The following is a 27,859-nucleotide window of genomic DNA, read 5'->3' as shown; positions in this document are numbered from 1 at the left end:
ACAGTTTCAAGTTAAGTACTGACCTCTGGAACGAATTAAGTACTTAACCCGAGGTACCACTGTACAATGGAAAAAGCAGTGAAAACAGCTCCAAAAGTTTAACATCACTATTTTGGGGGGTAGGTTTTGGGGGGAGCTCAACCATCTTGGTATCTTCCTAAAAACAACAACAGCTCAACACCTTAGCGGGTGTCAGGAATTTTGTTTTTGCTTTTTGAAATATGGCAACCCTACCTACAGCAATCTGGTTGGCTGCTGTAAGAACAGGATCCTGGACTAGATCGGCCACTGACCTGATGCAGCAGACCTCTTCTTATGTTCTTAATATAGATGATGGTGGTGGTGAAAGGTCCCTGGAACTGCAGGGCAGGCAAATTGATGCTGCAGTTATGCTTCCAGCTCTCAAAGTGACGAGTAATGTCTCAAGGTAAATCTTGTTAACGCTCAGAACATCTGAAACACCTTTTTGCTTTTTATGCAGCCTTTCGCGGTACATGCCAGGCTCAAAGCTGTGTCAAATCTCCTGGTTTAATTTACTCCCAGGAGTGCAAGACCGGAAGAGCCTCATCTGTAAACAGAGAAACACCTCCAAGCTAAGTTAGGGTCCAGCTGCTAGCCGACTGGGGTTTTAATGCAGCCTGGCAGCGGGAAGAGAGTGGTTATCTCAGTGGTTCATTAAAGTCTCCATGGACTGAGGAAAGCTTGAGGAAATTGCTAGGTTGCTTTGAGAGCTGGAAGGAAAATGGACACCCGTTTGGAAGCTGAAAGGCAATATCTTCCCCACTGCGACTCTTTCAAGCTCCTGGGCAGCAGTTCCCAGGGGGAAGGTCTTTTGGTGGAACAGCGGCAAATGCCATATCTCATCAAAGGGAGAGCATTAAAGCAACAATTATCCCAAGCAGCCAAAGGCATCGCCATGAAAGAACATAAGAAGAGCCTGCTGGATCAGGCCAATGACCCATTTAGTCCAGCATCCTGTTCTCACAGTGGCCAACCATATGGGTAACCTAGAAGCAGGATTCAAGCACAAGAGCCCTCTCCCCTCCCGCTGTTTCCAGCAACTGGTATTCAGAAGCGTTACTTCCTCCAAGCATGGACAAACCCATCAGGACACCCAAGCCAGCCCTCATGGCAAAATGGCCAAGTTGCATTTCCATGTCTTCCAGAACTGCACACCTTCTCTGAAAAGACACACATTTGCCTTCTCTAGAGCTGCCTTATGGTTTCTTCTTCTAATAATAATAATAATAATAATAATAAATTTTATTCATACCCCACCCTCCCTGGCCAGAGCTGGGCTCAGGGCAGCCAACACCAGTAAAATTACAGTAAAAACATAATGGGGGGGGACCAATTTAAAATACAGGTTAAAATGCAATTTAAAATGCAGCATCATTTTAAAAGTAGCCCATAAATCAAAACCATAAAGGGAGGGAAACATAAGAGCCAGACCAAGTCCAAACCAGAGGCAAGGCGGAACAGCTCTGTCTTGCAGGCCCTGCGGAAAGATGTCAAGTCCCGCAGGGCCCTAGCATTCCACCACATTGGGGCCAGTGCTGAAAAGGCCCTGGCACTAGTTGAAACCAATCTAACCTCCTTGAGGCTCGGGACCTCCAAAGTGTTGTTATTTGTGGACCATAAGGTCCTCTGCGGGGCATACCAGGAGAGGTGGTCCCATAGGTACATGGGTCCTAGGCCGCATAGGGCTTTAAAGGTCAAAACCAGCACCTTAAACCTGACCCTGTACTCCACCGAGAGCCAGTGCAGGAAATGGTTTGCAAACACATCACCCCCCTCCCCCAGTCACCTCTGTTCTTTCTCGTACTGATTTTAAGGCCATATTATGAGGGCAAACCACAAACCCATCTCCCAATTCAGTATCTGATACAGAGGGACCAAGGCATTTTAGTTGGGCTGCAGTTTTGACTCCTTCAGTAGTTCTGGAAGGGAGAAGAGGGTAATGTTATCCCTTCTACTATCCCTTCTAGAGGCATTCAGGGGAGAATGAGTGACACCAGCCAGACTTCCACTGCTGTGAATATGTCACTGAGGCCATCAACACAACTGGTGGCTTAGGGGGAGGAGGTAGCAATGCTTCTGAATCCCAATTACTGGAGGGGAAGGTGCTCTTGTATTTGGGTCTTGCTTGTGGGCTTCCCAGAAGAGGCGTCTGGTTGGCCACTGAGAGAACAGGATGCTAGACTAAAGAATCATTCTGCCTGATCCGGCAGGGCTTTTCCGTAGTGTGAGCAGCCCCTCACTGCCATTTTAAGCCCTTTCTCCCAAACTGAACCCTTAGGAATACTAGAAGAGCTCTGCTGGATCTGGCCAAAGGCTTATCTAGCCCAACATCCTGTTCTCACAATGGCCAACCAGATGTCTATTGCAGGAGAGTAACTACTACTGGTAGAAGGGACGTGGGTGGTGCTGTAGGTTAAACCACAGAGCCTAGGGCTTGCCGATCAGAAGGTCGGCGGTTCGAATCCCCACGACGGGGTGAGCTCCCGTTGCTCGGTCCCTGCTCCTGCCAACCTAGCAGTTCGAAAACACAAAGTGCAAGTAGATAAATAGGCACCACTCCGGTGGGAAAGTAAACAACGTTTCCGTGTGCTGCTCTGGTTCGCCAGAAGCGGCTTAGTCATGCTGGCCAAATGCCCTGGAAGCTGTGCGCCGGCTCCCTCAGCCAATAAAGTGAGATGAGCACTGCAACCTCAGAGTCGGCCACGACTGGACCTAACGGTCAGGAGCCCCTTTTCCTTTACTTAACTACTACTGGTAAGGTGCTCAGCTTGTGGTCCTCCGCATGTTGGACTATCAGATGGACTACATTTTTTTGGACTACATTACCCATCATTCCCTGACCAATCGCCATGCTGGCAAGAGCTGATGGGAGTTGGGAGTCCCTGTGCCCTGTAGTAGTGCAAAACCACACCTTTGATTTCTGCTTTGTGCTTTTAAAACCATCTGAGAAAACTGAGCACGGAGGGTGCAATTTACAGTGGAGAGACCCTTCTCCTGTCTGCCATTACCCCTTCTGCAAATCCTACTCTCCACCTTCCAAATGTTTTCTACCCAGAAGGGATTTGCAATGTAAATATAGGGCTGGAGGGAGTTGCGGAGGATAGAGTTAAACACTCTCCTTTTGCTCAAAACTCCAATCTTGCAAATTGTTCCCTCCTGGCTGAGACTGGCATAGGCAGCTGCCAGACTTTAAAGGCATGAGGCTGAGATGGAACGTGTCATTCCTCCCTCAGCTTTGGAAACAAATAGAGGATTTTATGGACAGTTGCTGATCTGGCTGGCTGCGCCTGGCATTATGTTCAATTAAAGCGATAAAAAGGCAAAGTGTGCTGCTGTAAAAAATATATTAATGTATGTGTTTCCAGAAGGGAGAGGAAGAGAGGAGAGGCTATCAAAATGTTGATGAGAGATCAACAATAATATTTGAAAGTGGGACCCCAGTCAATCTGGCACATCTTGTCATTCAGTCCTAGTAACTTGCTCTCAACAGTGGGCAGCAGAAGTGTCTAGGAAGTTCACAAGTAGAATATGGAGACGGAAGTCATCACTTTTGCTTGCCCACGGCATCTGGTATGCTGCTCCTGTTTATGGAAGTGCTGTTGTTGTTGTGGCTGTTGATGACGATAATGTTGAATTCTATCCAACCAAGTTCAAACTGGAGTAGAAGAATTGAAATTAATGGGCATGTTCATAGAATCATAGAATGACAGAATGTTAGTGAATGTTACCGGGCATGTTAGTGAATTCCATTTATTTACATGATTGTGCTCTGAGTAGAATTTTGTATTAGTTCTAGTTATATAGTTGCTTTATATAGGGCAATCTCTAGGTCAGGGATGCCCAACAGCGATTGCTGTGAAAGAAAAGAAAAGCAGTGAAACGCTCTGCTCCCCCCCCCCGGCACTTTCTCCATGTTTCAGCGTTGTGTCAAATGGGCGTTAATTTTTTTCTATTTGGGGTGGCGAGTTCTGTTACTGCAGTCTGGTTGTTTACAGTAGTGGTGTTGTTTACAGTAGTGAAGCTCAACAACTCCCCCCCCCCAAATATAGGCTTTCTCCCCCCTAAAGAAAGTTCAGCAACAGTGTTTTTATACTGGGAGTAGATTGCAGTTTCTTGGGATTTGGAAGTGCCTGTTCTAGGTGATTTACAACCAAGTTTTTGAAGAACTTTAAAAAAGGAACTATCACTAAATCATCATAACAATATAAAAAATTGTGGTAACTTTGTGGGCTCAGAGAGTGGTGTCATGACTAAAAGCACAACCCAGAAGAGCATAAGAAGTCTAGCATCCTGTTCTCACAGTGGCCACTCTGTGTTGTGAAGCCTGCAAGCCAGATTCAAGCACAAGAACACTCTTCCCCTCCTGTGGCTTCCAGATACTGGTGTTCAGAAGCATTACTGCCTCTGCTTCTGAGCTATCCAGTTTGCATCGAAAGGTAATTTCATCAACATTGCACTTTCCAAAACAGCACGAGAATTGAAACACAGGCATCCTTCAAAACCTGCATGTATCTTAATTTTGCAATGCCATGTTCCAACCAAATAATGTCTGAAAAAATGCATATATTAGGGGAAAGCATGCATACCAATGGAGATACAGTGGTACCTTGGGTTAAGAACTTAATTCGTTCTGGAGGTCCGTTCTTAACCTATAACTGTTCTTAACCTGAAGCACCACTTTAGATAATGGGGCATCCCACTGCCGCCACGCTGCCGCCACACGATTTCTGTTCTCATCCTGAAGCAAAGTTCTTAACCTGAGGTACTATTTCTGGGTTAGCGGAGTCTGTAACCTGAAGCGTCTGTAACCCTAGGTACCACTGTATTTGTGAAAAACAACTTTCAAAATGCACTATACCACTTGCAAAAATTTGCCAGTTTGTCAAAACAAAATTCAGGCAAAAAAAAAAATTTGTTCATTAGGAGAAATTTGCACCGAAAAGCCAATGAATTTTCAGGAGGAATTTTTTTTTAAAAAAAAGAAATTTCACAAATAGCTGCAGAAATATGAAGAAGTAAATTTAAGGCTGTAGAGATGAAAAACTGAGAGAACTGAAATGTTCCCTAATCTGTATCAGAGCTTCGAATCCAGAACTTTTTGCTGAAAATACTGAATTTTGTACTGAAAAGTCCTAGCAACCCCTTTGAAAACCCTACTCCCCCACCCCAAATTATTATTATTTTCTTCCCTGATAGCTAGGGAGCTCTGATGGCCTTGGCAAATTCTCTGGTGGTCAGCGGTTCTGCTCTCGTAGCCCCTGACTGTAGTTACCTTCTCTGGAGCCCCATTCCTAGCAGTGTTATGTTCTGTACGTGTCTGAGTCGCCTGTTATTCCTCTAGACTAACCGACCTAACAAAACAACTTGAAGGAGAGCAAGAAAATAAAGAGTCCGTTGCAGCTATCATTACCCAAACAGCTTGGCAGCAGTCATCTCAGTGACTCACGCTAACAAAGGTGACCTTGGCTTTTATTATATGAGATTGCCAGCATCCGCATCTCTGAGCCTTTGATTGATACTTGTGATGCGTCTTGGCAGAAGGGACCATGGTGCTTCCTAAGAGGCATCTCTGCTTGCTGGCATTTGCAGGGATCTCAGCTACTACTACCAACATCACCCAATTGCCTAGGTGGTGTAGGTATTAGTCATTGCCAGGGCTGTTGGGAACTTATTATTAGGTATCATATCATAGAATTATAGTTCACAAGGGACATCTAATCCACTTCCTGCAATGCAAGAATCATTTGCCCAATGTGGGGCTCGAACTCACAACTTTGAGATTATGTGTCATGTGATCAACTGACTGAGCTATCCGGGCAATTCTATGGTTCTTCCTCTTCTTCCTCTTCTTGTTACAATTTATCATCCACCCTTCACCCTAAGATCCCAGGGCAGGTTACAGCAATGAAAACACAGCACGAATATAAAAACACAATATTATACCATATTAAAAACAGTTACAAAATTGAAAATTAAAAGAAATTAGGTGGGTCACAGAATCATGGAGTTGGAAGGGATCACAAGGGTCATTAAGTCCAACCCCCTTGTAATACAGGCATCACAGCTAAAGGAGCTTTGAAAGGTGGCTATCCAACCTCTGTTTAGAAACTTTCTGTGAATGATAGTCCACCACCTCCCAAGGGTCCTAGAGATATCCATCTCAGGTGCATCTTCAGCATTTGCTGAAAGCTGATTTACAAAGGTGCCAGACATACCTCTCCTGAGCCATCATCACCCTGAGCTTCTGATGGTTGAAGAGCTACCAAGAGGGCCCCCTCTGCCAATCTTAGCAGAGGCTCTGTGGGGAAGGAGGAGGTCTCTCGGGTATTTGGGGCCTGAGTCATTTAGACAAATCATCGTTTAGACAAATGGTTATTAGAGAAAGTCATTAGACCAATTCAAGGACGTAAAGGCTATCAGTGGCTACTAGTCATGGTAATGATACTTTGGCTGGAGGCTGTATACTTCTGATAATCAGTTGCTGGAAACCACAGAAAGGGATAATACTAATACTAATGCTAATACTAATATATTATTATTATTATTTATACCCCACCCATCTGGCTGGGCTTCCCCAGCCACTCTGGGCGGCTTCCAACAAAATATTAAAATACAGTGGTCTGTTAAACATTAAAAGCTTCCCTAAACAGGGCTGCCTTCAGATGTCTTCTAAAAGTCTGGTAGTTGTTGTTCTCTTTGACATTTGGTGTGAGGGCATTCCATAGAGCGGGTGCCACTACTGAGAAGGCCCTCTGCCTGGTTCCCTGTAACTTGGCTTCTTGCAGTGAGGGAACTGCCCAAAGGCCCTCGGAGATGGACCTCAGTGTCTGGGCAGAACGATGGGGGTGGAGATGCTACTTCAGGTATCCTGGAGTGCTCTTGCACTTGGGTCCTGATTGTGGGTTTCCTACAATTAATCACTGCTGCTGACCCTTCCTTTCAGTCTCTGCTGCACCTGTGTAACAGGACAGGGAGCTATCAGTTACAACCGAAAGAAAATTTCCATCAGTTGCAAACAACACTTCCCTTCTTCAGTGACTTTTCCCCAGCACACATTGCAAGAAAAAAAGGTGGTATACTGAGAATGACATCACTCACCATGGCCCTCAATTACCCTAAACCATTGCCCTCACTTGCCTTCAGTATGTCATAATGCAGGCAACTCCAGCTGACTATACAGTGTTGTGATGGCCAAGTGGGTGGAACTATCAATGTGACTAAAGCAAGAAGGCATAAGAAGCATCCATAAAAGTTGTGCACAGGAGGCAGTGCATCAGTCTCATAATCTGAAGGTCCCGAGTTTGAACTGGAGAGAGGACAGCTTGCAGCTGTCTTATTTTTGAGTGTTGCGGTGCATTGGGCTAGGACCAGGAGAGACCAGGGTTCAAATCTCCACTCAGCCATGAAGCTCACTGGTTGACCTTGGGGGCCACTCACTGCCTCTCAGCCTAAGCTACCTCACAGGGATGTTGTGGGAATTAAATGAGGGGTGGGGAGAATCATGTATGTCACCTTGAGCTCCTTGGAGAAATGGGTTGGTATATAAATGCAGTAAATAAATAAAATAAGTATCATCTGAAAAAGAGAGAGGAAATAATGGCAGTGAAGAGGAATAGATTTTTGAGGGGTGGGTAACAATTTGATCCAACTGAAATGGCTAGCTTCTACCCGAAAACCTAAGCAGTAGAAGATTGGGCAATGCTCTAGTGCTCTCTGGGACTGAGATTGCTCCAATTGTCTGTGTTAAGCTGATCATATAGTATCGCTGATGGCCCAGAGAGGAGTTAATCAACATGAATGACTCTTGCCGATGGTGGCCCTCTGCGGCAAGACAAAGAAAGACACAAGTAGGAAAATAGCTGCTCTCTATTATGACACTTCTCTGCCTGAATGGCACAGGAAATATCCTCGGAAGTTAAGGCATGTCACAACAGCCATCAGCTGCAGAGGGTGACTGGTTTGAAGCTGCAAAGTGTGATACCTGCTTCCTCTGAGCTAACCCTCTTTCGGATTTCTCCTTCTTACGAACTGTGGGGGAATCAAGTCTGGGAAGCACTGCCAAAGGAGGGTTTTCCTTCCTTCCTTCCTTCCCTCCTTCCCTCCCTCCCTCCCTCCCTCCCTCCCTTCCTTCCTTCCTTCCTTTCTTCCTTTCTTGTTTTTTCTTCTTTTTGACTTTATTCTTTTTTAGACTAAGCGGCCATTTTATCTTAGAATATATATAAAAATATACGTTGTAATGGGTTTGTATTTTTGTATAGCTATGAATTAATAAGTTTTTTAAAAATATATGAATTTGACCAAACTGCGGGAGGCAGTGGAAGACAGGAGTGCCTGGAGTGCTCTGGTCTATGGGGTCACAAAGAGTCAGACATGACTAAACAACTAAACAACAACAACAACAACATGGGACCCTCTGTCTATACTCATCTATGAAGAATCCCTCTTGGAACAATTTGTAGAGGACAAGGTCTAGGCCCCCATAGGCAGCACACCTACAACCCCCATGCCCTAGCAAGCCTGGATGTAGGGTTTGAACTCACAGGGTCCATTACAAACAGAAGCACAGATGATGTGTTTATTCCACAAAGAAACACTTGGGGGCTCAGGATCAAACTAAAACTAGAATTAAGTCTTCTTTGCTTTTCCTTCGACTGGCAGGCTAAGACCCTCCTGTTCAGACACACCTTTGGAAACGAAGTTGCAGATGATGCTGAGTATATAATTTTTGCATTTTATAATGATGTTTTAAAATAGAATCATAGACCTGCAGAGTTCAAATGGACCCCAAGTGTCATCCAGTCCAGCCGACAGCATTGCAGGAATCACAGCTCAAGGCAGATGGCTATCCAACCCCTGTTTAAATACCTCTCATGAAGAAGAGCCCAGCACCCTCCAAAGGCCATCTATTCCATTGTCAAACAGCTCTTACTGCCAGAAAGTTATTCTTAATGCTTAGCTGTGATTTCATTTTTTTTATTATTCCATTGGTTCAGATCCTGCACTGCAGCAGCAGCAGAAAAGAAGCTTTCTCCATCTTCCATGGCACGGCCCTTTAGATATCTGAAGATAGCTTTCATATCATCTACCAGTCTTCATTTCTCCAGGCTAGACATACCCAGCTCCTTTGGCTGTTCCTCATTAGCAGCAGAAAATAAATGGAGGAAGCCATCTTGAATCCCAGCTTGGAAGAAAGGCAGGATAAGAGTGTTAGATAAATAAATAAGTAAAAAATTATACTTCAATGACATATTTTGAATTGTTTTAACCCACCCTGGGACCTTAGGATGAAGGGTAGATAAGAACTTAGAATAATAAGATAAAAAATTATCATTATGAAATAAAACAATAGACAAAAACCAACCTCTCCCACCTTTAAAATGCCCCATTTTCATGAGGACAGACAGGCTGGTGTCACCACAATGGACCAGCCTCCACTGTTGATGGCCCAAGCAGAAGCTTGAACATCCCATCCCACTCGGGTCTAGGTGCTTGTAGCGGGGAGGGTTGGTTCACTCACTGCATATTCAAGATTTCTTTTGCTTCCAGTATACATCTCCATTCTCCCTTTATTTTTATTTCCTCTACAGGTCTGGCCGTCCATCAGATTATCACCATCACCGTCTCCCTCATCATGGTCATTGCTGCTCTGATAACGACGCTCGTCTTAAAAAATTGGTAAGGATCTTCCACCACATGAGTTTGGCCTGTATGTGGGCTGAAAGGAGGGAACTGTGTAGCAGCTGAGGATACTGGGCTACTAAGGCTATTGGCGAGTCAATCACAACCTGAACCTTAGTCCTGTGAATAAAATTTGATGAGACTTGGGTTGTTTAATTTGAAGAAGACTAAGACGGCTTTCAAAGGGGATTGGACAAATTCATGGAGGACAAAGCTATTAAAGGCTACTAGCTATGATGATCATATCCTACTTCTACTGTCACAGATAGGAATGCTTCTGTATTGCAGTTACAGGAAAATGAGGGTGGGGAGAATGCTTTTGTGCTTGGGTCATGATGGTGCACTTCCTATAGACCTCTGGTTGGCCACTGTGAGAACAGGATGCTGGACTAGATGGGCCATTCACCTGATCCATCAGGCCCATCTGATTTTCTTAAGAGACAGTGCAAAAATCTGGACCAAACCATGGTTTCTTCATTATTTCTCTGCTAAGTCATTGATTTGCTTTCTAGTCTCCTAGTCTTTGACCACCCTTCAGCATCAACCTGCATGGAATTGTGGGGTGGACTCCTCCTCTCTTTGGGTGGTCAGAACACGTTCTTCCCTTTGATTTGATTTCCTGAAGACCCATATGGGCAATCTGAGGGATGTAGACCTCGTGCAGCCCTTGACTGACTTCAGGGACCTCCACGACCCATTCTACACTCCCCACTGCCCAGATGATTGGCTGAAGTGCTCAGATGGGAATGCTCCTCAGCTGTCCTCAGTGCCAATTAACTGGGCAGAGCAGCTGATGGGGAGATTGTTATAGACTAAAACACTGAGAACCCACTGCATGCCTCCTCCTTGACCACTGTTCCCAGAGCTGATATACTGGGCAGTGTGGTGGTGAAGAATGGACTCTCCCTACCGCCATGCATGAGTGGGGAGGAAGGGTGGGTGTTTGTGGTGGTGAGGTGGCTGTTTGTATGTGTGTTAGCAATAACTTTCTGATAGTAAGAGCTGTTTAGCAGTGGAAAGGTGGTGAACTCTCCTTCACCACCAGCTGGGAGCCATCGTGGTGCAGTGGTTAGGAGAAGTGGACTCGTAATCTGGTGAACCGGGTTCGCTTCCCCGCTCCTCCACATGCAGCTGCTGGGTGACCTTGGGCTAGACACACTTCTCTGATGTCTCTCAGCCTCAGTCACCTCACAGAGTGTTTGTTGTGGGGGAGGAAGGGAAAGGAGATTGTTAGCCGCTTTGAGACTCCTTAAGGGGAGTGAAAGGTGGGATATCAAGTCCAAACTCCTCCTCCTCCTCCTCCTCCTCCTCCTCCTCCTCCTCCTTTATTGGAGGTTTTTAAACAGAGTTTGGGTGGACATCTGTCAGGGATTCCTTAGCTGTGATTCCCACCTTGCAGGGTGTTAGACTAGCTAAGCCCTCTCTCCCCCTGCAAAAAAAAAATAAATAATATTGCCTTGTGGCCTCTTCCAACTCTACAGTTCTATGATTCTATGAGGTCTATTATTTTGGGCAAAGCAGACACAGCTGGCCTTGTCTTGGAGCGCTGGCAAAAGCCCTGCTGCACCAGGAGGCTTGTTCATCATTACAAAAATATGAGGGAGCATGGCAAATGACAGGAACGCAGATGGGCAAAGGGACCCATGGAGGAGCTACAGCAGCTAGAGATTTAAAGGGCAACACCCTGTGTCAGGAACAAGGTGTGTGTCAATCTTACTTCCCTAAGAGCAATCTTTTTTTTATGGCACCTCCTCACTGGGGTGGAGCAAAATATCCATATGTGCCTGAATCAATGCTGGAGGCAGAATGACTCATTTCCTGTTTGGGAAGAAGCAAGACCAGAGCTCTGACTCATGCAGAGACACAGGGGGAAGCATCCTCCAAGGACAGATTATCCTCCCTCCCTTGCTGCTTTGCCCTATATTTCTGTTACAATTGCCCCATCTTTCTTTTGCAGGATTCAGTCTCCTCTGAGCTTCCAATGAGTTCAGGGAACATGTACCCAGTTTTTTTAAAAATTATTTATTTATGCATTTCCCCAATCAATTAATGGAAATGACCGCACTCAAGCGGAGAGCCCCCCCTCCACCTAAATGCCTTGCAAGGACTAGATTGTTTTACATGCCTCACATCTCCAAGCTTTTTTGTTTTCATCCAGCCTCATTTGCAGGCCTTTCTTCTCTGACATCCACTATGCATATAGTAAAATGGGTTACGTCTTAGCTCCAGGCACTGCTGCCGTTACCTATTTTCCTAGTCAATCTGACCTACTTTGAGGTCAGCCTTACTCACTCTCATAATGTGATGCACCTCTGGGAGAAAGAAAGGAGTTAGACGGTTGTGCAGCTTTCCTTCTCTCGAAGGCTGCTCCCAGGCCTCTTCCCTGCTTGAAAAATATGTTCCCTAATAGCTTCAAACCTGTGGCATTCCGTGGCATAATTTGTCCCGGTTGTTCTGACACTCACCTCAAGTGATGGGGGCTGAATCAGATGAAGAGACTGCAAGTAAATTGGGAAAATCATCCAGGAAGATTGCTCTCCATTGCCCCATCTGCCCCCATTGGGCTTGTCAAAAGGGATTAAGGAGAATTCCTGGGGTGAAACATGCCAGCGTTTCCCCCAAAACCATCTTCCAAATCACAGGCATCTGTGAGCTCAAATCCTACTTGGGTGTTATAAGGAAAGCAGCAGCAGGAAAAAAACAACCAACCAACTGAATTAAAACGTCGCTTTGTGTTCTTAGAACATTGCCACATATAAGTTCCCTGAGGCCTGAATTTTGGGCCCCACAGTTTAAGAAGAAGATGAACAAGCTGGAAGGTGTGCAGAGGAGGGCAACCAAGATGAACAAGGGCCTGGAAACCGAGCCTTATGAGGAATGGTTGAAGGAGAAGGGGATGTTTAGCCTGGAGAAGAGAAGACTGAAAGGTGATATGAGAGCCATCTGCACATAACTGAAGGGCTACCATATGCAGGATGGAGCAAGCTTGTTTGCTGCTGCTTCAGAGGGTAGAACCCGAACTATTGGATTCAAATTACAACAAAGGTGATCCCAATTAAACATTAGGAAGAACTTTCTGGTGGTGAGAGCTGTTCACCAGTGGGATGTTCTCTCTTGAAAGGTGGTGGACTCTCCTTCATTGGAAGTTTTTAAAGAGCGGTTGGGTGGCCATCTGTCAGGGATTCCTTAGCTGTAATTCCTGCATCACAGAGGGTTGGGCTCGATTACCTTTGGAGTTCAGCCCAACTCTACAGTTTTGTGATTCTACAGTTCAAATCCTTCTCAGCCATGAAGCTAACTTGGGTCAGTCACCATGACTCATATCCACTGCTGTCATTCTGCTCATGCAACAGACCCCTGCTTGCAAAGTGTAACTCCTTGCTCCTCTACCGTGCCCTCTAGCATTTCTCTGATGAAAACAGGGACATCCCACTCCATAAAGTTAATTTCACTATTTGTGCCCCACACATCTTACTGGGTTGCCCCAGCCACTCTAGGCAGCTTCCAACCTATATAAAAACACAATGAAACAATTCAGAAACCGGGATAGCTTCACTAAATTGGGGACGTCCCTGGAAAATAGGGAGACTTGGAGGATCTGCTCTCCTATCCCATGCAGCCTCCTGCCTACAATCTCATATTCTGCACCAGAGGTTTGGATATCTCTTTGGAGAAAATTCTGGATGGGGGAGAAAACAGGAAGGGTAAGGTGCACTGCAAGAGTGGAAGGCTACTCACACAGGATTGGTTGCTACCAAATAGCTTATAATAATCTACCTTGCATGGGGATGCGGGTGGCACGTGGTCTAAACAACAGAGTCTAGGGATGGCTGATCAGAAGGTCGGCAGCTCGAATCCCTGCGATGGAGTGAGCTCCCGTTGTTCAGTCCCTGCTCCTGCCAACCTAGCAGTTTGAAAGCATGTCAAAGTGCAAGTAGATAAATAGGTACCACTCTGGTGGGAAGGTAAATGGCGTTTCCGTGCGCTGCTCTGGTTTGCCAGAAGCGGCTTAGTCATGCTGGCCACATGACCTGGAAGCTGTATGCTGGCTCCCTCGGCCGATAAAGTGAGATGAATTCCACAACCCCAGAGTTGGCCACGACTGGACCTACTGGTCAGGGGTCCCTTTACCTTTACTAATCTACCTTGCAGGAGTGTTAGGAGGATAAAATGTGGAGAGGGAAAACCATTTCCACACACCCTTCGCAAGCATCGTGGAGGGAGAGTGGAACAGAATTTTTTAAGAATTGGTGCTTGGAATGTAGTAGGTCAGCTGAATGCAGTTAGAAGCTTCAGTTTGACCGGGAACTGGTTTTATGTAGTATCTGATTATGTAATGTATCCAATTTTATGGAACATTACATGCAACATTATATGCAACTATATCTATATTTATATCTATATATTAAGCGATTAAGTCCCATAAGTCACTTTAATTCTGCAACATGATTTTACAGCTATGGATACACAGAAGTATTTGTGCAAAGTAATTAGCATTGTTTGTTTTGTGAATCTGTTTACTCATTGTTTATCTTAGAAAATCTGGCAAGTGGGTGTGTATATACAAATGTGCTATAATATTAGGAATGATAATGCATATATTAGTGTGGATAACGTGCAAGAATTGTTTGCCGTTTTAGCAAAGCTAGTAACAACAATTCTCTTCTTGGCCAAATCAAGGAGTGAGACAGGAAATGGGGGGAAATCCATGTTTTATTGGGGATTTAAATTTGTTTATTTGCTTGCTCGTTTATTTTAGTAATTGGTTTTATACTTGTAAACCACTTTTGGCAATAAAGCAGTACAGTCGAGTCACATCTAACGCGCATTGAACTTATGCAATTTCTACTATGCAAACTCTGTTGCAACTCCATTCCAGGAGCCATCCCAGCCTTTTTCTTTGGCTCTTTTGGGACATGTCTGCCTTCTTCTCTCTGCTTCCCTCCCTCCTCCTCCTCCCTTCTACCATTTGCTCACAGGTGGAGGAGTGAGAGGAAGCAGTAGAGACACCGAAAAAGCTCTCCCCCACACCTGCCAGCCAGAAAAGGGTAATTTGGGCTGCATGCAATTTTTTTATATGTGCACTATCCTTGTAACCCCAGTACTGTATACAATGTAACCCCAGTACTGTATACAATGTGACTCAAATGTATGCAAAAATATTATTATTTAATTCACATTTAAATTTTCAGGAAATCCCATCCCTGTGTATATGCACGAACACAATGACTGCTTTTTGACACTATTTTAGGGATGCTTCACTAGCATGGTGCAGGGTGCAGGGAGATAAGTGGAAGAAATCAAACTTTGGTGTATGCTGTGGAAGTAATTTTAGATTTTTCCAAATTTTTAGATATTTTCCCACTTAAACCAGAAAACAGGAAGAGTGAAATGCAATGCCAAGCAAGCCAGGGTAAAGCATAATGAATAATAACAAAGGGGAGTTAATTGCCCCCCAAGTTTTTTAAAAAGGGACAGACTTTGAGTTTATCATGAGTGGCAAGATGTATCCTGCATGCTGAAAGATCTTGGTGAATACCAAATCCACAGTGCTTTCTTCCCTGCGCACTTCAGGCCTGTGATTTTTCCCTTCCTTATTAAGGCCTCCATTTAAAATTCAAATGTGATTATGCTAGATAAATACATACACACAAAAAATAGTTCTGAAACCTGATCACTTGGTAGAGGCCAACGTTGCTCAGATACTGGAGGATAATAATTAAATTTGAAATTGCAGGTATAATTAGCAGGAGATAATAGAGTTTTCTCTCTCAGGAATCCAAGTTGCTGTTCTTTCATAACTGGTATCTTTCTTCCTTATTTATTTAGATTTTGTTTTTAATCCACCTTTTCCTCCAACAAACTTACAGTAGTGCATTATGACTGGGCCAAGGTCACTTATTAAACATTGTGCCTGTCTGGAGATTTGATTCCTGCGTTGCAGTGGATTGGAGGGGATGACCCCTAGAGTCCCTCCCACTTCTACACTGTTATGGTTCTAACTGGAGGAGCCAGTTGACGGACTAGGTCCTGAACTCCCTTGACAACTTTAAAGGGAGTTTGCCTTTCAGTCAAATGGTCTGGTGTTAAAAGGGTCTCCTTTACTGAACATGTGACAAAAGTAATTCCTTATGAGAACATAAGGAAAACATTCTGGATCAGGCCAATGGTCGCCTAGTAATAGAATGAATCTTAGCTAAAGAATCCCTGTCAGATGGCCACCCAACCTCTGCTTAAAAAATAACCACTGTAGGAGAGAGTTCACCACCTTCCGAGAGAAAAGGTTCCACTGTTGAACCGCTATAACCACAAGAAAGGGAGTCCATTCCTCTGTCAAACATCTCTTACAATCAATAAGTTCTTCCTAATGTTTAGTTGGAACTTATTTTGTAGTAACTTGAATCCATTGATTTGGGTCCTACCCTCCGGAGCATCTTTTTCTTGCAGTGACCTTCCAGATACTTGTGGGAAACCTGCAAGCTGGACCCAAGCCTGAGTAAAACCCTCCCTCTGGTTTCCAGAAACTGATATTCATAAGCATTAGTGCCTCCGAGCTTGGAGGCAGAGCAAAGCCACCATGGCTGGTCACCATTGGTATCCTTTTCTCCAAACCTCTTTTAAAGCCATCCAAGGTGGTGGCCATCACAATGCATAGTCCCATGGGGCGATATATATATATATGGATGAAGAATTATTGTGCTTTTTGCAAAGTCTCATTGAGAGTCACATTGCAAATGGTCCTTTTTTTGCCTACCCAAACATGGAGCACTGCTTACTCTCTTGAATATAATACCTTAGTTGTTAAAGGTAAAGGGACCCCTGAGCATTAGGTCCAGTTGCGGACGACTCTGGGGTTGCAGCACTCATCTTGCTATACTGGCCGTGGGAGCTGGCGTACAGCTTCCGAGTCATGTGGACAGCATGACTAAGCCACTTCTGGCAAACCAGAGCAGCGCACGGAAATGCCGCTTACCTTCCTGCAGGAGCAGTATTTATTTATTTATTTACTTGCACTTCGTGCTTTCAAACTGCTAGGTTGGCAGGAGCAGGGACCGAGCAATGGGAACTCACCCCGTCATGGGGATTTGAACTGTTGACCTTCTGATCGGCAAGCCCTAGGCTCTGTGGTTTAACGCACAGCGCCACCTGCATCCCTTGAATCTTAGTTGTTACGATGTGGTAAAATGTGTCCAAGCCGCATTCCTGGCGGACCATCCCATTCCTATTTTTCAATATCTCTTCTCTTCCACCTGCAGTTGTGCCCAGAGTGGGAACACGAGGAGGAACAGCCACCAGCGTAAAATCAACCAGCAGGAAGAGAGTTGTCAGAATCTGACGGACTTCACCCCAGCTAGAGTCCCTAGCAATCTGGATATATTCACGGCCTACAATGAGACGCTACAGTGTTCCCATGAATGTGTGAGGACGCCAGTGCCGGTCTACGCGGAGGAGACAATACTTCCCCCAGGGGATTATAAAACATCCTTCAATGGAAATAGGTAAGGAAGCAGAAGCTCGTTTGGACTTATCCATTTGCATTTAGTGGATATTGGATTTGGTGGTTGTCATCATGAGCAAAATAGAGTCTCTCTTTCTTTCTGTCTGTCTGTCTGTCTCTCCCACACTAGCACAAGTAAGGTAAAACCGTTAAGTGCCTCCTTCCACATTGTCCCATTCCCCTCTGGAGGGAAACTTAGAAAAGCTGGCAAAAGCAGGGGTCCATATAGAATTGAATGTTTCCCCTATATGTTTACACCCATACCTTGACTGAAAAGGACCACACCCATCTCTGTGTACACCAGTGGTAGCCAATGTGGAGCCCTCCAGTTTTTGCTGGACTTCAACCAGTAGAGGTCGGTCCATTAAGGAGAATGGGGCCCTGCCCCACCAACCCCATCTTACCCTCAGCCAGTCGCCACCTGCCTTTTTAACTGCATCCAGCTCATGGGGGCGGCACCGGCCGACATTTCCCTCCTTCTAAGTCTGAGTGTTGCCTTTACAGAACTCAGCAGGGAGGAGGCGGCACAATAGTTATTATTTAACTATTGCATTTGTCTCCCACCTTTCTTCCAAGGACCTCAATGTGGTGCATGTAGTCCTTTTTCTTTTATCCTCACAACAACTCCATGAATTAGGTTAGGCTGAGAGGCAGGGACTGGCCCAGGTCACCCAGGGAGCATCATGGCTGAGTGTGGGGATTTGAACCCTGGTTTCAAATTCTTAGCTTGACACTGTAACCACTACACCTTAGTGACTATCTACTTATCATTAGTTTGGGCTCTGCCTGCCATTAGCTCTGGTTCCTCCAAATGTTGGCCTCCTCGCCTTCCACTCTCCCAGTCCCAGCGGTTTCCAGTCTCCACTGACTAAAACTCCCAACACTTCCAGCCAGCATGGCTAATGGTCAAGGGGGGATGATGGGAGGTGGTTTCCAGCAATGTCTGAAGGGCACCACACTGGCTAATCCCGTATGTACACCCTGAACAGCAGTTTTATCCTATACGCCCTGAGCCAGGTACATGTTGAAATTCTCAACACTAGAGCAAAGATTTCAATGTGTGTCTGTATTAGATGTGACAACAGCCCAATGCCCCCCATTGTAAAACAGAGAGGCAACCAATCTGTGTGTCATAGTCTGCCAGGAAGTGTTGCCCTACGTTAGTCTGTCCCAGGACTGATCCAGAAAGCTGATCATAGATCTCTCTTCCCAACTTCATGTTCCATTCAGTGTAACTCAGGGTGAATCCAAACAGCTGACAACCCTTTGGTGACTAGTTTTCTGAGTGAGTGTCAAGCGATGGTAGCCACTATTCACTCCTTATCTATTAAACCACTTCTCTACATTCCAACCTCTATGATAGGGTGAGAAGGGGAACAAAAAACCTGGAGAAACTATAATAAGATAATTTTTCAATTTGAAGTTTGAGGGGTGGGGGAATCACATTGTGGTGTGTTCCTCCAACTTGACATCAACATTTATTGTCTGAAATAGTCCTGTTTGCAGGACATTCTGCAACTATTTTTTTTCTCAGTTTGAAAAGGATCTCTGGGACAACCCAGCACACACACAAATACACCCACACACCCACAACCCCTCCTCTGTCTCCCACACACAATATTTGTTCTATTGTGGTTAATGTGAGATTGTGGGATGGAGATTCTTTTGTCCAGCTTGAGATTTCATCACACTGAATATGGGAGGGCAAGATAGACACCGAGCGTAGTATTCAACACTAATCCTGCTCAGAGTAGACTCACTGAAGTTAATAGACATGGGTAATTTAGGTTCACTGAATCTGTGTAGGACTTGGTTGAATACTGCCCCATAAGTGTGAAATGTTAAGCATTTTCTCAGAAGCCTGTAAACTGTTGACTGCATCTGATTGAATGACCAGCAAAGCAGCCATGATGAAATATACTCTCAGTAGCTTAGGGGCCAATTGCATGCAACTCTGAGGGTTTTGTCAATTTGTGTGTGTGTGTTTGACACTGGAATCATGACTATCCATCGTGAATCCCCTCCCTCCCACAGGAGTCGTGGATGATTGCTAGGAGAGGCATAAACTCAGCTTTCCCCATCCTGGCGTTTACAGAAGTGGGTGGACTCCAGCTCCCACCAGTCCCAGCTAGCACAGCCAATGGTCTGGGATGGTGGGAATTGTAGTCCAAACGTTTGGAGGGTCCTAGGCTGGGGAAGGCAGTCCCATGCCATTGTTGTTGATGCTACTTTTGGGGGCAGGAATGGAACTCCTGTTCAATTCTTATATCAGCACTTATGAGCACTTTCTAAGAATTGTAAATATCTAGACCACAAGTGGCTAACCTGCACACACGCACACCCAGATGTTGGTGGGCTATAATCCCCACAATCTCTGAACATTGGCCATATTTTGGGGGCTGAAAGGGACCTACATCCTACAACATCTGGAGGACCACATGTTCCCCACCCCAATATATAGATATAAAGCACCCTTCCAACCCAATTCCATCCAAATGTTGTTAGACTTAAGCTCAGGGGCTGATCAACATCTGGAGGACTCCAGGCAGATGAGTGTTGCCCTTGCTCCTCTGGAAGCCTCCCTTGGACAACTTAATTTTGCCAAGTTGTGTGTCCTATCCCACTCATCAAATTCTTGCTTGATGGAACTGAAACCCACCCAGACTCTATATGTTCTCTATATATCTTTTTGATTCCCTTTGACCATCCCACTCAGGCCATAGCCAGCAAACATGATCCTGTGCTGTTCAGCCACTCCTTGATTTTTTTTTGCCCAATCTGCATGCTACCTTTGTCATGCTGTTGCCATGCTTCCATGGCCGACTCCCATTTCACATAGGAAAAATTTCTCAATCATCTTACTTCCCAGGCAAAAAATGCCCACTGCATCCAGAACTTGATATTATGGATGTAACCTGATTATTGGGAACTGATGGCTATGTCACAAAGGCAATTTTAAGTTCAACCTTGCCTGCCTGTCCACAGATATTGTAGTATCCCACAAGTCCCAACACAATTTGCATACATCCAACGACGCTACGATCATTTTATTTGGCTTAAGAGTGAGAGGCAACTTGGTCCCCAAAAAGTCTGGCTTTAGAAGAGTCTTGCTGATGATCAGTGCAAAGATTTCCAACCAAACATTTGCTGCATACTTGAAGCATGCTTGAACTTCATCTACTAGACCCAATTAAGATTCTGAGAAATCTCCACACCACTGCTTCGTCCCTTTTGGTCCAAATTTAGAACTGAACTTAAATAGGGAAAGGGGACACCACTCAGATTCTGCAAGGTCCCCAGGAATTGGGGGGGGGGGATTAGTTGCAGTCTATGGGGGGGGGGTACTCTTGAGAAATCTGTATGGGTGTTGCGGACACTAGCTGAAGTGCCAAGATGTGGGCTTTCTGGTGGGCAGAAGATTGGCAAGGATTTTTCAACCATTTCATTGTGTGCCTGTCTTTGTGATGCTGGAATATGAGCCCCAGCCAACCAATGCGTGGGGAGCCATAGTGTGGCAGTTTTGGGGAAGTGGGGCTGAAGGGCGTACCTATGTGTCTGTGTTTTCCTGTTGTACCTGTGAACTGTGGAGAATCGTTTCCTACAGGTACCTTTCCATTTTTATGCTCCTCTTTCTGTATTCTTCCCTGGCAGGTGTGCATTGGCTGGAAAGGGTTCATTGTGGTTTATTTCTATCTTTAAAAAAGCGGGGGGGGGGATATGATTTTTGTCTAAAGGTGGTGCTTTGTTGGGAATTATTGGTCTCTGCTCAATTCTTTCAGATTTGGCAAAATTGCCGGTCTTGCAATTTTTTTACAGAGGAAATCAGAGGGTACAACTTTTCAGTTTTTTGCATGGCCAAAAGCCATTGACCTGGTATCAAGCAGGCATCTTAAACAGCCTATGACTGTGTCTGCAAAGCTCATTGGAAAAGCACAAAACCACAACATAAGATACAAATATGACTCTTTCCCCTGTACCTGAGACATCTCAGTGTAGGGACTGAGGCTTCAGTTGCCATTAATAGCCCTATATGGTTATTAATATGGCTATTAGAGCCTCTGTATCCTTCAACAGAGGGAATACAGGTGGCACTGTGGTCTAAACCACAGTGCTGATCAGAAGGTCGGCGGTTCGAAGCCCCACAATGGGGTGAGCTCCCGTTGTTTGGTCCATGCTCCTGCCAACCTAGCAGTTCAAAAGCACGTCAAAGTGCAAGTAGATAAATAGGTGGGAAGGTAAACGGCATTTCTGTGCGCTGCTCTGGTTCTCCAGAAGTGGCTTAGTCATGTTGTCCACATGACCCGGAAGCTGCCTATGGACAAACGCCGGCTCCCTCAAGATGAGCGCCACAACCCCAGAGTCATCTGTGACTGGACCTAATGCTCAGGGGTCCCTTTACCTTTTGTCCTTCAACATGGGTGATATAGCATCCACTCAGGTCCCATGTTGGGATACCAATACTGACTGGGCATTTTGTTTGTTTTAATCTGGGATGGGGTTTTCCCCCACACCTTCAAAAGAAAACCTCCACTTTCCTCTTGGAACACCTGCAGAAGCCAATACAACCATCCAAAGCATCGTTTTGAAATTATTGTCCCCACTCAAAATATGAAAAGAAAATCTGATTTTGGGCTGCAGACGTAGCTAGATTTACTTGCTGTGTGTTACACATTGCCACGTGCCAGTCGATTTTTCTGCTTGCTGCAGACCCTCCTCCTCCGATCGGCATCTAATCCCTGTGGCCTTTGTGTCTGAGAAATGGTTTGAAATCTCCTGTTGACCAGCCGAAGTCTGTTTTATTTCCTGGGGGCAGGGCAGACGCCATGTGTCCATTTCCTGGTACGTACCTTCTCTTCCGCCATTTTTATTCCCAAATCACCAATCTGTCCGACCAGTGAAATCCCTCCCACACTTTCCAATCGCACCCCTGCTGTGATCGAAGGGAGCTCCCCGATGCTTTTAATTAAAATGCCTTGCTAGTTTAGGCAGAAAAAGAAAAAGAGGGAAAGCGAGCACGACTTTTGCTCTGCAAACGCCAAACATTTGCTGCTACATTAATCTATCGAACCTTTGTTTTTAATCTGTTTTAGATTATCGCAGTTACGCAAGGCGCTTATCACAGCAGGGCTGAAATTGCTTGCATGCAGAGGTGGCATTGGAACAACTAACATTAAGCATGTTTCAGATGAATTTAAATTATTGTAATGAGTTGCTTTCATTTCCTTACCTGATGTTATTGCTTCAGATTGTTTTGTAATAATTGATTACAAGTCAGGATTCCTAAACATTTAGTTATAAAAAATGTCTGGTGAAGAAACAAGGAGAGGGTCTGGTGTTTTGCCACTTCTGTAATAGAACACACACATGCCTTTTTATTTGGAGCTTAGGATGGGTAACAATATTGTACAGGCATCTCAAAAGCACATGGTCTAAATTCAAACAGGGATGGTTGTAGGATGTTGAGGAACTCCTACTTCTGTTGGATAACCAACGTAGTCCATGTTCAGGGGTGATGAGGGCTGTAGTACAGCAAAATCTGGAGGACTACAGGTCCTCAGTCCTTGAATTAGATGGATGGAGAGGAAGAGGGGGGTGAGTCAGAGAAGGGGGGGAAGGCATTGGTTTTTGTTTTGCAAAATCACCTTCCAAAATTCGCCCTTCCTTCCACAAATAATTCAGCTTCTTTTAGAGATTAATTAATTTGTATACCCCCTTCATCCATAGATCTCAGGGTGGTTCACAGCATCATCTAGTAGGACATTTGGAGCAAAACTGGAGTTTAGGGGGTACAAAGTTTACCCCACCCACAAAACCAACCAACCAACCAACCAACCAACCAACCAACCAACCATTAAACTTTATCTTCAGACTCATTTTCCCATCCATAATGATAGTTGTTCGGGTGTCTCGGTCTCGTGGTGAACCAGAGACAGAAAACTGAGGTAAGGTTTCTTAGGCAAGGTGAGAAAACTATTCTGTTTTTGCGTGCTGTCATTTACAGCACAGCAAAGTAGGGGAAGGTGCACATGCAAGGGGTTAACTTGGCTAAAGCCTCTGAAGCATTGAGAGAAGTGGGAGAAGTGGGAGAACTTCTCTGGTCTTCCAGTGGTTCCATTACCCAGGGATACACCCTTCTCACCCACCCACAGTCCACTCTTGCTGCCTCCCATTCCTTATGTGCCCTCAAGAGCATCATTTCAGAGGAAAGGAATCGCAGGCTGTGTACGAATGACATTTTATTCTAGAATCCATGGAAACCGAGTCCTTTCCCGCTCCCAAACACAATCTCAACCTACTGTGTATTTTTATTTTTTGCTCATGAAAAGCACTTCTTGAGAAACTGGTTTCATTCTAAAAATAAAAGCTCATTGCAATTTATTCTGCCTCACCACACAGTATATCCATTTGAAGACAAAAGGAACTGGATGTAGGAGATCCTAGCGAGGTGGGTTGCAGGCCTGTGCAGGGATTGGGGAGGGGCAGTTGGGTACACTTGCCCCCAGGCCTCGGAGGGCTAAGCCAGGTGGAGGCCCTCACCAGGGATTGGCTGCTTTTTTGTTTGAGTTTATAACTTTATTCTAACAAGACTTCCACCCTGGACCTCAGACAAGCACTGCATGGGCCTGGTGGGGGGTGTATCCACACATACCCAGTGACAATTTGGGTGGGCATATAGGACGGCTGTCCACCTGACACAATCAATAAATCAGGTCTATGCAGAGGGACTTGGGTGTTGGATGAGTTGGGTTCAGACAGCCATGAATTTCCAAGGGTTGGAATGAATGGTCCATGACTGTCAGGCAGCAGGGCATCATGAAGGTAGGAGGCCAGGCAGGGAAACCCCACAAAAATAAATAAATCTAGGCTCTACTTCTGCATCATCAGCTGCATCTTCCAGGAAACCCAACTTAGGTGGGTCTTCTCACAGCAAGGCTGTGAGTGTTCTCTGCAGGCATCCTACCCAGGGGGCTGTGTGCTGTGTGCCCTCACCCTTCTGATAATCACCTTGGGACGAGCTTGTTTCTGGCTGCTCTGGAGGGGAGGACCCCAACCAATGGATTCAAATGGCAAGAGATGAGATCCTAGCTAAACATTGGGAAGAATTTGCTGGCGGTCAGAGCTGTTTGAGAGTGGAACAGACTCCCTTGGAAGGTGGTGGTCACTTGAAAACCAAGATTTTTAAAGAGAGTTTGGATGGCCAGCTCTCAGGGATTCTTCAGCTGTGATTCCTGCATTGTAGGGGGTTGGACTGGATGGCACTTGGGGTCCCTTGTGTGCAGCACAAGGTTTGAAGACCTGCCTGGGGAATGGCAGTAATGGGGTCATGGCAGTCAGTGTCAATGAGACACACAGGGTGTGGCCACCATAGGGTTACATGAGTATCAGTGAATGTGTGTGTGTGTGTGGTGATGCAAAGGTTGTGCTGGGGGTGCATAGCTGTCACAACATTCCCTTTTTTTGCGGGGAATTCCCTTATTCCAGCGCCATTTCCCGCTGCTTCCCGCTGCTATCCCAGATTGTTAGATATCCCGTAGACTGTCCCCGGGACAGGTGAGGCTGCTGATCCCTTATTTTTGAGGCTGCTGGGCCCTTATTTTCATATCTGAAAGTTGACAGCTATGTGGGGGTGGTGTCTTCACCACTGTGGGTTCTCTTTCAGTAGTGGGCACCATGGTGGTACAGATCCATTCATGTGACCTCCATTTGTCCCTTTTGCTACTGCTTAGGGCACAGTCCTCCTCCAAAGGTATATTCTGCGACAGATGTGCTGATGTTCTGGCTTGGTCAAGGTGGAGCGGCAAGGCTTGGAAGCTTAGTTTAGAGTAAAGGAGAGTAAGAGGGGACATGATCGGAATTTGTAAAATGATGCATGGTATGGAGAAAGTGGGTAGCAACACTACAACTTGTGGACATCCAAGGAAGCTGAGCATCAGAAGATTGAGGACAGATTCGTGCTCCTCCATGCAGCACATAGTTAAAATATGGAACTCACTCCTGCAGGAAGAAGCAAACGGCCACCAGCCTAGATGGTTTTTAAAAGAGTGTTAGACAAATTCATGGAGGAGAGGGCTATGGGTGGCTGCCCGCCAGGATGGCTCTGCTCTGCCTCTGAATACATGTCATAAGCAATAATGCTTCTGAATATAGTGGTACCTTGGTTTAAGAACAGCTTAGTTTATGAACAACTTGGATTAAGAATGCTGCAAACCCGGAAGTAGGTGTTTTGGTTTGTGAACTTTGCCTTGGGAGCAGAACGTGTTCCGCTTCCTGTTGAGTGTATTCCATTTGTAAAACGAGTCCCCCACTGCTGTGGGAAAGCACGCCTTGGCTTAAGAACGCTTTGGTTTAAGAATGGACTTCTGGAACTGATTAAGTTTGTAAACCAAGGTACCATTGTACCAGTTGGAAATCACAGGAGGAGAGAGGGCTCTTGTGCTCAGGTCCTGCTTTCAGGTTTCTTATTTGGGCATCTGGTGGGCCATTGTGAGAACAAGATGCTGGAACTAGATTGACCATTGGCCTGATCCAGCAGGGCTTTTCTTGTGTTCTTGTTTTTTTCTTTGTTCTTATGATTCCGAATTCTCACTGAGTTCTGATGATACTAGAAATGTTACAGCCATTCCCTCCCTCCCTCTCCTTTAGTATCTGCGGTGTCTTTCATGTTGTTCCTTTGAAGGTGGCCTTGTAGACTGCAGCAGGAGGGGGAAAGCTATTAGACATAACCCGCCATTTCACTGTAGGGTAGCCAGGCCAGTTTTGAGCCAAGCAGTCGAGCAAATTAATTGGTCAGTCTCGAATCTGCCCCCTCCCCGTACAATCATAATGAATCACGGATCTCCCCTAAATGAAATTTTCCAGCCTTCGCTAACTGTGACTTGCTCGGAATTGCCCGTTTAACATCATGCCCAGCCACTGAGCATTACAAAAAGGTAATTAGATTAGAACAGAAAAGAGAATAAAAAGTTAACGGCCTCCGCTGAAGCTGCTCCACACAGCTATTTCGGGGGCTGCTGAGATGAAATATGAGATTGTCAGAGGCTCAGGATGATGGGGCCTAGAAAGCTACCTTGTACCCAGTCTGACCATCAATACATCTATCTCAGTACACCTGTTAGGAGGAGGGTCATGTTTGGCATGCTGAAGGCATCTTCAGCTACGGTGTCTGCAGAAATCTTTTCCAGAGATTTTCTCCCCCCCCCCCCCAGTGGGAGGCAATATTTTTGGGTGGAGGGCCAAAGTAAAACATTGAAATGGTTGAGCAGGCCAATGTCTCACACAAAACGCTGTCTGTACATTTGGGCTCATATCGCTGGTTCTAAAAATGCTAGAAATCTCTTTGTTTTTAAGAAAAGAAAAGAATGAAAGCTGGGAATCTGCAGAGTATGGTTCAACCTGGGGGCATCAAGGAAGGCCTTTGAAGGCATCATGGTGCCTGTCAGGTACTCCAGGTTGGGAACACGTGAAGATGGACCAATGAGCTGGCTTGCTGTAAGGCTCCAAGACAGAGCAGGGGAAGAGGGGGGGGGGAGAGACCTTACTTTTGCTGAACTAGCTGCCATTCACCTATGTTTCATTGCTGAGCTGGAACAGCAAATGTTGTCCCACATGAACAGGAAGGTGCAGAAATCCCAAAGGCCCCGTTCCTTGTACTAAAAACCGTTAAATAACTGAACATTGTTCTGCTTTTTACGTGGCATTAAAAACAAACAAACAGGTGTGTAGCAGGCATCTGGTTCAGAAGTCCCTTCTGTACCCTGAGAACCACCTCCACAAATTCTGTAAATTATTATAGATTATTATAACCAGCCCATCAACACTGCATCTTGAAGAACAATTCAGCCAATCAAATCCTCCTGGAACTTTGGACCCTGTGGGAACCCTGTAGTCCATCTGTTGTTAATTATTAACATTCTCTCCAATATCCTTCCTGAGAAGAAACCCCTGGTTAAATCGGCAAGATCTTACAGCAAAAAAACCAAATACAGTTCTGGACCTGTAAAATCTTATTCTGTGTAGTTGAAAACACGGGAAAACAAGAAAAGAAAAGAACCCCAGAGAATTGCTTACATCCTTCAAAAGTCAATGGACATGCTCTGTGAAGTCTGCAACATTTCTATACAAGGGAAATTAGCTCTTTAATAATATTTATAATATATTGATATGGAAGTGTGTATTATTCCAGCCCCTGGGACAGAGTGGGTGAGATTGCAAGTGAAGGTAGTGTAAATGGCAAGTGAGGGCAGTGTTTTGCAAAATTGCCAAGAAATGATAAAATGGGGAAGTGGTCGCTTTTCAATACCACCAAAAATCCCTCCTCTAAACAGTCAGTTCAACTAAGCACTAACTCTATTCTTATTAAAACTTTATGCCTGAACCCTGAATTAAAGCCATGTAGAAAAGGCCTCTTGGAATTCTCTGGAGAAATTGGAAAGACTCCTTAAATTTATTCAGGTTCTCTGGGTGGAGCTCACCAGTAGAAATAATAGTTGCTTTACCTATTTCATTTTGCATAAGTTTCTTCTCCTTCTCCTTCTCCTTCTCCTTCTCCTTCTCCTTCTCCTTCTCCTTCTCCTTCTCCTTCTCCTTCTTCTTCTTCTTCTTCTTTGGCTGACATTTTGCATTTTTACCAATGCACCAGACCAAGCATAATTCCAAGCAAAC

At 45.2% G+C, this 27,859-nt stretch overlaps 1 protein-coding gene across 5 annotated transcripts in view; it reads left to right on the top strand.

Moving 5' to 3' along the window:
- AJAP1 (adherens junctions associated protein 1) overlaps positions 1 to 27,859 on the top strand; it is a 124,788-nt gene that overhangs the window by 85,081 nt on the left and 11,848 nt on the right. For 3 of the 5 annotated variants that reach the window (XM_083752750.1, XM_083752752.1, XM_083752751.1), the window contains exons 3-4: positions 9,609 to 9,696; positions 16,956 to 17,198. In XM_083752750.1, the coding sequence (XP_083608876.1) occupies positions 9,609 to 9,696; positions 16,956 to 17,198 (331 nt within the window). Of the gene's footprint in view, positions 1 to 9,608; positions 9,697 to 16,955; positions 17,199 to 21,904; positions 22,037 to 27,859 lie in introns of all 5 variants that reach the window. The other 2 variants (XR_014567430.1, XR_014567431.1) reach the window with 1 other exon arrangement.

This window comes from Podarcis gaigeae (genome assembly GCF_964106915.1).
Source record: "Podarcis gaigeae genome assembly, chromosome: 8".
Classification (NCBI taxonomy): domain Eukaryota; kingdom Metazoa; phylum Chordata; class Lepidosauria; order Squamata; family Lacertidae; genus Podarcis; species Podarcis gaigeae.
The sequence above is the reverse complement of the archived record's forward strand: the minus strand, read 5'-3'. Positions and strand labels throughout refer to the sequence as shown.